Consider the following 12,328-nt stretch of genomic DNA (forward strand, 5'->3'; position numbering starts at 1 on the left):
AGTCACTCGATGATGATGATGATGATGATGATGAAGCATTTGGACCAGCTCAATGGGCCGAGTGGACAAACACCGCTGGATTTGCGCGGTGCCCCAAAGCCCGCGGGACAGACCCGCAGTAGTGATTTACACGAGCCCAGTGACCCCCCCCCCTCCCTCCTCCCGCGACATGAATTTAACACCCATCAATTATTAACTCGGGGATTATGAGCGTGCTCGCTGCTGGGGAGGAACTGCCATTGTCTCTGCTGAAGCTGCGGGCCCACACCCTCACTTTAAAGCTGCAACACACGGAATGAGAGCATCACTTTGCTCTCTCTGCTGTGGCTCCAGGCTCGATTTAAATGAACGTTTTAATGGTTTTACCGGAGCAGCGGCGAGTCAACACGCCAGGTTACGTTATGCAACACGAGGGAAAGGTCGGCATCGTCGGCACCTGCTATCGGGTCCGAAGATGACCGAAATACACCGAGCAACTCCAAACGCAGCAACGTTACAAGTTGAGACTTTTGTTTTGTGTCGTCACCTCCTCGCCATCCGCGGAAGACCACAGCGAGAAGCCGCTCTGAAAGATGGGCATCATAGTAATAATGGCTCATATTCCATCATTGGTGGATGAATTCCCGACGGGAAACTACTACTTTAAAAAAGATGGCTGTGAAGCTGAGTGCTATGAAATGATTGCAGGTCGCACGTTCCCGTGGAGATGTCACCCAGCACGGCACAGACTGTGCCACGCTTCTCCCGTGGCCAGCACCTCCTCTCATGGGAGGCGCCTCCATCCATCCCGAAGGGAGAAGACGGATGCTGCGAGGGAGGACCTGGCCAGCCGAGCCTCAGCCCACACCGGCGGCTGTAGGTGCACGGGGCGCCTCTGTCGCTAGCATCTTCCGGTTCGAGGAGCAGGTTAGCTGCATTCCAGCAAAGAGATGTAGACCGACAGGTGCAACAGCATCCCCGTCGCGCGCAGCCTCCTCTCTGCCGCTCCTTCCACCTTGACAAATACCCGAAGGAGGGGAGTGGATTCTCCCAATCCAACAGCGGCCAGCAGACCAGAACACAACCCCCGAATACAGAGACGTGTTTTTTTCCGCGATGAACATAATTGTTGGATTGCGCGAGCGATCAGTCGTGAGCTAGCTAACGGTGGCTTCAGCGCGGCGACCAGAGGAACCGCTGTTAGCCTCGTCGCTGTGTCGGCCGCCTCCCTCTCGCTCTCTGAGACGAAAATAGAATAAAACCGCTTTGGTTCTCACCTCTCTGCCATTGTCCCGGACGGTTCTTTAAAATCCCGTTAGAATAAATCCCACAGCGGCTCCCATGTTGCCGAAATTGCGGTCGCCGCAGTCAACGAGTCACTCCTCCCAGACCAGTGTCGAGCTGTCGATCGTGACAAACACCGCTTCCGGTCAGTACCTTCACAATAAAAGCGTTTGGCCCGATCGCGCCAATGTGGCACCTGGAGATATAGAAGTGAAAAATATAAACGGGATACAATATTTAGACATAAATGTAGGCCTGTACTGTTGTAATGCGAAGAACGCATTGTCTGTAGGCTATATACAGAACAAATATAAAGACATTATGAGAGACTTGTTTGCAAAACCGGACAAAATAACAAATCAGTACCTTGGAAATCTTCAATATAATGTTATGTCAATATGGCAAAATTGTGAAAAAATGTAAGCATTTTATCTTTAAAAAAGCGTCTTTTTACAAATTATAATACATTTGATTATTGATGTAAGCATTCTTATTTAGTCTTTACTATGAAATCATTCTGAAAATGCCCATGCCAGTCTCAAAACCTGCTGTAACAAGATGGTCATACTGCTCTGTTTTATTAAAACCACGCTACACATGCATACCCATGAAAACAATTAAATAAACACAATCTAAACACACATGGCAACTCGTGAGCAGCCAGATGTTTCCTATCTTGATATTTTTCCTTCACTTACAATGTCACGCCAGAGGCTAAAGGGTGAATCAGCAGTAGTTGAATGCTATGCACATTTAAGACAAAACGCCAAACGTTTATTTGGTGTATTCAATTATGCTTGCGTATTCTGAAGTTAACATACAATAGCGTCCGGTATTAAACGTGCTAAATGTAGTCAACTTTATGCAAAAAGAAACGCGCACCGCTCGATTCAAGTGGCGATGCATTCATGTTCACATTAAAGGACTGTGTTTGCGGGATTCTGGTTATGTATTGCTCATCACAGATATCGGGCGGAGGACTTCATCTGTCCGTCTTCATCAGGGGTTCAGGTCCCAGCATACTCTGGGGCACAAGCTGGACATCTTCAACGCATCGCAGGGCTATCAAAGCTACAGACACTCCCATTCACACCACACTTGAGAACCACTTGGAGACATCCAGCCATGTGACTGTGGGATGGAACCCACGGGGATATAGAGAACGCATGGGAACCCCACAACCAACCAGGAGCCAAACAACTTGATGGGTGGAATTAGATACCACCTGCATGAGGCTGATGATGCATTTCATAGGGGTTAACACGTGTATAAAACTAAAGCTTTCAACTAGAGGTCATCAGGTTGCAAGGACGCCAAGTACAGACTAGTGAACTTTTGGAGTTGGACTTAGGAGTCCAGACTCCAAAGGACGCAGGACGGTGCTTCTGCAGTTGGAACAGCAGCCACCTCAGCTATTGTTGCTTATGAGTTTACTCTGATTCAAAGTATTTTTAGTCCCAAAAAATATGACAACTCTGCTTTTTTCGTTTTCATTTAAAACGATATACATATATATATTTATATATATATATATATATATATATATATATATATATATACATATATATATATATATATATATATATATATATATATATATATATATATATATATATATACATATACATATACATATACCAGAGGGTCAGAGTACCTCAATCGTGTGCAGGAATCGTCTCACGGAGATTTTCATTTCCCTCTGCCTAAAACAGGGTTAAATAGAACACAGTTTTTCTGTGACGGAGTCCAGAGGATCACCCTCGGCAGGTGGAGGAGGTGTCTACGCCAGGCCCGGGCAAAGACATCTCCTTCTCCCCTTGGAAGGATTAATTTTACTAAAAGGACTTTCAACCAGCCTGGGTGTCAGTGAGACATTTATATTATGATCAGACTGTAATGAAGTATAGGAAGTATTTGAGCTGTTGCTTTGCCCCTGCTAATAATAATGTTGACTGTTAAAATATAAGTTTGGTGGCTGTTTCATTTAGCCTTTCAGGCTCCATTTGCATTACAGAGGCTTATACTTCAAGCACGTCTTAAAGACATAAAAACATGGATGACCTGCAACTTCCTGATGTTAAACTAAATTTTACTCGGCCCTGAACACCTCAGAGATCAATTATCTGGTGATGTGGTTTCTGTATATGGCATTGCCCTGACATCCGACACCACTGTAAAGAATCTTGGCGTTATCTTTGATCAGGACTTGTGCTTTAACTCCCACGTTAAGCAAATCTCAAGGATTGCATTGTTTCATCTACGTAACATTTCAAAAATCAGGCACTTGTTGGGTTCACGCGTTTGTTACTTCTAGACTAGATTACTGCAATTCCTTATTATCAGGGTGCTCTAATAAGTCCCGTAAGTCCCTCCAGTTGATCCAGAATGCTGCAGCTCGTGTACTCACAAAAACTAAGAAAAGAGATCACATTACTCCTGTATTAGCTGCTCTGCTCTGGCTCCCTGTAAAATCAAGAATCACATTTAAAATTCTTCTCCTCACCTACAAAGCCTTGATTGGTGATGCACCATCATATCTTAAGGAGCTTGTAGTACCATATTGCTCCACTAGAGAGCTGCGCTCACTAAATTTGGGCTAGTTGTGGTTAGAGTCTTAAAAAGTAGGATGGGAGCCAGAGCCTTCAGTTATCAAGCTCCTCTTTTATGGAACCAGCTTCCACTTTCAGTCCGGGAGGCAGACACAGTCACCTCATTTAAGAGTAGACTTAAGACTTTCCTCTTTAATAGTGCTTATAGTTAGGGCTGAATCAGGTTTGCCCTCGTCCAGCCCCTAGATATCAGAATCAGAATCAGAATCAGAAACTGTTTATTGCCAGGAATGTTTACACAAACGAGGAATTTTTTTTGGCGGAAGGTGCAACATTAGACATGACAAACAACAATCAGCGCGACAGCAACAGTGCAATGTGTGTATTAAGTATAAGATAAAGTGCTCGGACAACAAATAATGTTAAAGTGTTTAGGTGTGTGTTTCAAGTGACATGTGTGTTTAAGTTCAAGTGCATGTTAAAGTGACATTTGTGTGGAGGAGAGAGGAAGGAGGAAGAAGAGGAGGTAGTCCTGGGGGTGACAGAGTCAGTCAGTGGGGGACCCGGGCTCCATTGATGAGCCCGACTGCCGACAGGAAAAAACTTTTGGTGTGGCGGGAGGTCTTTGTCCTGATGGATAATGGGTAATGATGGAGCCCAGGAAGCGGAAGGACTCCACAGCGTCGACGGGGGAGTCACACAGGATGAGAGGGGCGGGTGGGGCTGCATTCTTCCTGTAATCCACAACCATCTCCACTGTCTTCAGAGCGTTTTTTATTTTGTTGAGTATTTGTGAATTTTATGTCCATTATTTTTTTTGTTTCCTGCCGAAATGACATCAAGCCTCTTCTGCATCTCTGAAGCTTCCGTTGTCCCGTCTTTCCCGCACAATGATATTCTGCATTGCTGAGGGTAAGATCTGTTTTGTGGCTGTTTCATTTAGCCCCTTTAGCGCGATTTGTATTACGTCAAGCCGCCCTGACATATGATATTATCTTGCTTATTGCCATTTATTCGGCGGAGCCTGTGTACTGTGAGAGGAGCCTACAGTACACAGGCTACTGTGGGTGGAGCCTACGCCAAACAACAGTCAAACATTCTACTCCAGGCTTAACCGTCTGCTCCCGGGCCCTATTTCTCGTACCTGGCTAACTTAGTTAGCTGGATAATTTTCAGGATAAGATTACATAAGTCAGGCTTTTTGATTCCACAAAGCAAGTTTGGTAAAATTACCATAGCAACACATCCCAAAATTTGAACCTGCTCCAGGGCAGGCTAATTCAATCTAGCTGGATAAACTGGCCACTCCCCCGGAAGAAAATGGCAGCTCCCTTCCTCAGAGATCCCATTGATGAAGGAGTGATATTAGTTAGATTAGTGTTTTATAGGAAGAGAGTTCTTTCAAATCGCCAAGATCCGTTATCGCGTGATGATGACTTCCTATACGAGTGCTATCGATTCTGTCCACAAGGAATCATTTATTTACAGACCTTCTCGAGCCATACATTGAACACCACACGCCGCAGCCAGGCATTGACTGTCTCACAGACTGTATGCATAGCCTTGCTCTTTTTTGCGAGTGGTACATTGTTGTACAGTGTGGTACATTGTTGTAGATTGTGGTACATTATTTTACATTGTTGTACATTGTGGTACATTGTTCTACACTGTGGTACATTGTTGTACATTGTTGTACAGTGTCGGCGATGCAGAACATCGGGAAAGCCGCTGCATGCCATGCTGTTCGTAACGTTTATTTAGCTCTTAAGAAACGTATGTGTTCATTACGTTCCCTGGCCATGTCCGAGTAAATGCAATAAAAGAGGACTTTTATGGAATTGCAGGCAATCCATCCATCCAGTTATTTATTTTCACTGCTTCAATTGATTGAATTTCTGATTATGAATAATACATACATACGTACTGATCCGCCCATACACAGATTTGCGCACACATATTCAAACTCCTAGTTCTATATGGTCATCTCCGCATACATGTATATACACATATATATTATCTACTTGTTCTGAAAGAGTTGAGTTACTTTAGATCTCATTGGTTGATGCATGCCATTAAGCTGACTGCCAGCAGGCACATTTAAAGAAATATAATCGGATTGATTGGGGTGATGAGGCACTTAAAATTAGCCGATACATTTTCCCAACACTTATGCTGCGTTCACACCAAAAGCGTTGCGAGTAAATTCCATGAAAGTCAATGCACAGATGAATGGATGCGAATAAAGCACATTTTCATAGTTATCCAGACGTAGTCGGTGAAAGTCACCGAGCTGTGTGAGCCTACGGGTGATATTATGTATAAATATATATATATGATATTAATGTTATGAACCCAAACACAAGGACGTTTGATGTTCCGATGTTTGTGGGACAAGTATAATGCAGAATAGTGGTTATTTCTTCCATGGTGGATGGCGGAAGTTATAACTGTTTCCACTGAGATAAGCCATGCCCCCTCTCCAGCGCGAGTGAAGTGAATGAAGCACATGAATTAACCACAAATAGTCGGGCGAGTAAACTCACATGAGTAAAGCGTTATGAATATTCATGTGAACGCAGCATTACACATTGAACTTGTCTGATACCTCGCAGCAGTGTTAGATGTTCCATGATTATGGTCTGGAATTCCTCATATACGTTCATGATCATCTCCTGCTCGTCAGCGGAGAAAAAAGAGGCTCTCCCTTTGAGTTTATTTGTCTTTGTGCTGTTAGAAAATCATGGTTTTGGTGATTGACGCTTCCCCCTTTAGAAGTAGGACGGGCTGTACAACAATGTACCACAATGTACCACACTGTACAACAATGTACCACAAGGCTCTGCATACAGTCTGTAAGACAGTCAATGCCAGACTGCGGTGTGTGGTGTTCAATGTACGGCTCGAGAAGGTCTGTAAATAAATGATTCCTTGTGGGCAGAATCGATAGTGCTCGTATAGGAAGTCATCACATGATAACGGATCTTGGCGATCTCGAAGAACTCTCTCCCTATAAAAAGTTAATCTAACTAATATCGCTCCTTCATAAATCTCTGAGGAAGGGAGCTGCCATTTTCTTCCGGGGGAGTGGCCAGTTTATCCAGCTAGATTGAATTAGCCTGCGCTGGAGCAGGTTACAATTTTTGGATGTGTTGCTATGGTGATTTTGCCAAACTTGCTTTGTGGAACCGAAAACCCTGACTTATGTAATCTTAACCTGAAAATGACTACGTTAGCCAGGTACGAGAAATAGGGCCCAGAAGGGAATTCATGTGTGTTGTATTGTCTTCTGCAGGTATGTGTTTTCCTTTGTTTAATGTTAGAATGAGTCACTCTAGTTCACGTAGCTGTTTATTTTGTCCACTCAGTGTCACTGTTTTCCTCTTGTTTATTACTATTCATGGTTTTGAAAATAATTATTGTTGTAATTTTGGATGAATGTTTTCCTGTCAAGCTCTAGACTAGTAATAATATCTAGCAATGTGGTACAGTAAACATTGCACTTTCCATGTTTAAGGAAAATGGAAACGTTTTGCTCAATGGTATCTTGTATTGCAGAGGAGACCAGAAGGCAATTTATGTGTGTTACATTGTCTTCTGCAGGATCAAATAAACCATGTTTTGAGTCATTCTTCCATGCCCTATCCACATCTGTTAGAGATTTCGGTATCTATTTCCTTGTGTAAATTCTGTTATTTTGCATGTTTAGGAGCAGATGTGCAGAGAGAGAGCGAGAGAGACACACACAGACACACACACACACACACACACACCCACACACACACACAATGAAGGCTATTCATTTGTTGTATATTGTCTTCTGCAGGTATGTGTTTTCCCAGTGTCGCGGTTTTTCCTCTGGCAGAATTCTTACTATAATTTAGGTTTAATGTTTTTCTGTCAATTTTAATAGCTCTTGACTACTAATAATACATAGTAATGTGATATAGTAAGCTTAGTAAACACTGTATTTTCATTGCTGAAGGGGCAGATGTGCAGAAAGAGAGAGAGACCAGAAGGGAATTCATGTTTTGTATATTGTTTTCTGCAAGAGCAACTAAATGCTAAAAAACTGTCTTTTGAGTTGTCTCCTTCCATGCCCTATCCATATCAGTTACAAATGCATGAAGTAACTGAGCTGACGGAAAAGAGAGATATAAATAGCATTATTCACTGTAAAAGGGCTCCTAACCCTCTATGCTGAGACACACTGCTGAAGCCAGCCTCCTGTTAGTAGAGCTGTTTAGAGAGTGATTGGTTGATAGGCAGAACCGTAAGTACTGACCAATCACAGCAGACTGGGCTTTATCGGAAGATTTATAGAGACATACAATAAATAATAACATTACAGCATGTAAACCTGTTCTGGTAGAAAATCTAAATAATAGCATGAACCTAAAAAATAGTATAAAAGATCCCCTTTAATTTGGGAGCATTCAAATTCACAGTCATTCATGCATTGCTCGTTGTATCCAGTGAACTCAAATTGCATTTAAGAATAACTAAGTTACTAACATACTTAATAAGAATGCAGGGGGGTGGAAATGTAGCATAATCTGTTCTGCAGAGTTGTCAGAGGACATAACCTTTTCTGGTAAAGGTTCTGGATGGGACATTAACATGAAAGTGAAACAATACAAGTGAATTACCACAAAACAGTCCAGCAGTTACAAGTAGCAACATTCCACAGTAGATAATTCCACAACCTTGGGTAAATCTTGAAATATTAGATCAGAAAAGGAAGTGGAAAGACAAGAATCTTGACATACAGTACTTTGTTCAAGAATATTACAACTACTATAATTATCAAAATAGATGTATCAAAACATTCAGACAATGAGCATGAAAGTGTTGGTATATATATTCCAGAATTTGAGAAAGGAATTGCTAACCTCATTGACCATAGATCATCTCATCTGATTACTAGAATACTAAACTGGTTTAAGTCATATTCATCAGATCGATCCCAGTTTGTGTATGTAAACGATGAATCCTCTATGTATCTTAAAGTTAGTAATGGAGTTCCACAAGGTTCTGTGCTCGGGCCAATTGTATTCACCTTATATACTGTATATATATGCTTCCTTTAGGCGATATTTTAGAAAACACTCCATAAACTGTAATTGTTATACAGAGGATACTCAAGTTCAGTCAGGAAGACTGTAACAGGTGTGAGTCCCGGCAAAGCACAAAAGAGGGCAACACAGGATATTTGGGAGATAACCGGCTTTATTTTGTTAAGTTTCCGTCTGCTTCCGCACGCTCGGTCAGCGTCTGCTCCCCGCTCTCCCTCCCATTCTCCCGTATATTGGAGAGACAAACATTCAATTGACCCCAGCTGAGGCGGATTACACATCATGGCACTGTTCCCTGAACCCCCCGCCCCCCCCCCCCGCTCCCTCAGCTCTGCAGCTGAGCCTAACAGCACCCCTCTGCCACATACCTCCGCCGCCCGTCTTAGGCCAGGGTGCCATCCGGCCTAACCTACTCTCTCCCCCTCCCCATGAGAGCGGGAGAGGAAGTCTGCCACAACCATCTGCATCCCCGGCCTATGGCTCACCTTGAAATTAAAAGGCTGCAAAGCCAGATACCACCGAGTGATCCGGGCGTTGGCATGCGGTGGAGCCATTGGAGCGGGGCATGGTCCAAACAGAGGGTGAAAGAGCGCCCCAGGAGGGCATGCAGTGGAGCCATTGGAAAGGCAAAAGAGCGCCCCAGGAGGGCATGCGGTGGAGCCATTGGAGCGGGGCATGGTCCGAACAGAGGGTGAAAGAGAGCCCCAGGAGGTAGTAGTGCAGGGAGTCGAACCGCCCACCGGATGGCCAAGCACTCCTTCTCTACTGTGCTGTACCTGGCCTCCCTCTCTAACAGCTTCCGGCTGATGTACAGGACCGGGCGGTCAACCCCCTCTACCTGCTGGGACAAAACGGCCCCCAGCCCTCTGTTCGACGCATCAGTCTGCAGAGTAAAGGGAAGAGAAAAGTTAGGTGTGTGAAGGAGTGGTTCCCCACAGAGAGCTTGTTTTACCTTCTCAAACACCAACTGGCACTGCTCCGTCCACTGGACCGGATCTGAGGCACCTTTCCAGGTGAGGTCAGTCAAGGGGCTGGTCAGCTCTGCAAAATTTTGAATGAAGCGCCTGTAATAACCGGCCAGCCCCAAAAACTGCCTCACCTCTTTTTTTGTTTTGGGCGGCGGGCAGGCGGCGATGGCGGCAGTCTTGTCCACCTGAGGGCGCACCTGCCCGGCGCCCAAGTGGTACCCCAGATACCGTACCTCCCTTCGTCCAACTGCACACTTCCTGTCCCATTAATTTATTAAATCTGTTCCCAAGATTAGGGGGTGCGTAAGGCGGGAGCTAACCGCGACCTTCACATTATGTTTTTTCTCCCGTATCTAATTTCCACTGACACCATAGGATACTCGTGAACGTCCCCATGCATACACCTTATCTTCACCCACAATGCCTCCATCAATGCCCCGGGCCGAACCAGACACTGGTAGATCATAGACTGTGTACAGCCTGAGTCCACCATCGCCTGATGTGTACCCCCCTGGATTCTTACCGGAACACGGTATGTCGCGCCCGGACCGGGGTAGGGCGTTGGAGAGCCGGCAACCCGGATCACCTGGCCCACTTCCATCAGCGGACAATCCCTCCGGAAGTGCCCGGGCTGCCCGCACCTCCAACACTCCTCCCCTCGTGTTTGAGAACCCCCCTGTAGGTCAGGAAGAGTGCCGGTGCTGGCCGTGGTCGGTGGATCTGGGACCCGAGGGAGGGGTGCTGGCCTCGGCGCCAGCCGTGGCGTGAACTGCGGAGGTAGCGTCCTCCGTGGGGTGGGAATCGGACGGGCCGTAGCCGCCACGCGACCGCCGTCCCGCTGCTCGGGGGGATGAACGGCCAGGTGATCCTCTGCCAAGGTGATGGCGGTCTCAAGTGCCGCAGGGCGGTGACAGCGGACCCAGGCTGACGTTCGGGTCGGCAGGCCGCCCACAAACTGCTCCAGGACCACCTTCTCCGCCACTTCCTGTGCCCCCACCGAGCCTCCCGGTTGCAGCCATCTGGGGGCGGCGTCCTTCAGCTGCTAGGCGAAAACGAATGGCCGGTCCTCGGCCCCCAGCCTGGCCTCACGGAACCTCCGCCGGTGGTCCTCCGGAGACAGGCCCAGCCTAACCACACCTCTCTGCCACAAAGACCATACCCCTCAAGCCCACCATTTATTCCTCATATGTCTGCCAATCATTTCTCAGACATGCTCACTCATTGTATGGAATTGCATAGGTTGCAGCAGCATTGGCCATCCTTTAGTGGAATCGCATACGTTGCAGCAGCACTGGGTATCCTTTAGCACAATCACATACGCTGAAGCAGCACTGGCCATCCTTTAGCCAAACCGCATACGTTGCAGCAGCATTGGGCATCCTCTAGCGGAATTGCATACGTTGCGGCAGCAGCATCGTAACAGCCCTTAAAACAAATTAATCTAAATCTGCTTAACCCATGATACTATCTAAGCATGTTTTTTCCCCCGTCATGTCATCTCTTTTGGGTACATTGGTATTGCCTCTAATTGTTTTACCAAACTAAGTGCTGAAAGGAAGAAGATATACGTTATTTTACTTGGCCGAGAACAGCTCAGAAATCAATTATCTAATGATATAGTTTCTGTAGATGGCATTGCCCTGGCATCCAGCACCACCATAAAGAATCTAGGCGTTATCTTTGATCACGACTTGTCCTTTAACTCCCACGTGAAGAAAATCTCAAGGACTGCATTTTTTCATATGAAACATTAAAAAAATCAGGCACATCTCGTCTCAAAAGATGCAGAAAAACTGATTCACGCATTTGTTACTTCTAGACTAGATTACTGCAATTCCTTATTATCAGGATTACATTACATTACATAACATGTCATTTAGCTAACGCTTTTATCCAAAGCGTCCAGGATGCTCTAACAAGTCTCTTAAATCTCTCCAGTTCATCCAGAATGCTGCAGCTTGTGTACTCACAAAAACTAAGAAAAGAGATCACATTACTCCTGTATTAGCTGCTCTGCACTGTAAAATTCTTCTCTCACTTATTCTGCGTTCACAACAAAAGCGGTGCAAATTTTTTGCGCCAGTAGATTCCATGCAAAGTCAATGCCCAGACACGAATGGATGTGAATAAAGCAAATCTTCGCAGGGCGGCGTGGATGGCGCGGCGCAAATGAGGCGAAGCGAAAAATTCGCCTGACACTGAGTTGCAAATGCCGATCAGCGTTGAGATGCTCCGTGCGCCATCTCCCTGTGTCCCGTCGGCGCCCCGGCTGACCCCATCTCCCCGTGTCCCGTCGGCGCCCCGGCCGACCCCATCTCCCCGTGTCCCGTCGGCGCCCCGGCCGACCCCATCTCCCCGTGTCCCGTCAGCGCCCCGGCCGACACCGGCTCCCCGCGTCCCGTCGGCGCCCCGGCCGACCCCTGCTCCCCGTGTCACGTCGGCGCCCCGGCCGATCCCGGCTCCCCGTTTCCCGTCG

General features: G+C 46.1%; 1 protein-coding gene across 1 annotated transcript in view; it reads right to left on the minus strand.

Moving 5' to 3' along the window:
- Positions 1-1,372, minus strand: part of arhgap39 (Rho GTPase activating protein 39) — a 70,165-nt gene extending 68,793 nt beyond the window's left edge. Inside the window, exon 1 of the mRNA XM_034531566.1 lies at positions 1,257-1,372. Coding sequence (XP_034387457.1) covers positions 1,257-1,267 — 11 coding nt within the window. The 5' untranslated portion in view covers positions 1,268-1,372. The remainder of the gene's footprint in view (positions 1-1,256) is intronic.
- Between the last annotated feature and the right edge of the window lie 10,956 nt (positions 1,373-12,328).

This window comes from Cyclopterus lumpus, chromosome 4 (genome assembly GCF_009769545.1).
Source record: "Cyclopterus lumpus isolate fCycLum1 chromosome 4, fCycLum1.pri, whole genome shotgun sequence".
Lineage (NCBI taxonomy): Eukaryota > Metazoa > Chordata > Actinopteri > Perciformes > Cyclopteridae > Cyclopterus > Cyclopterus lumpus.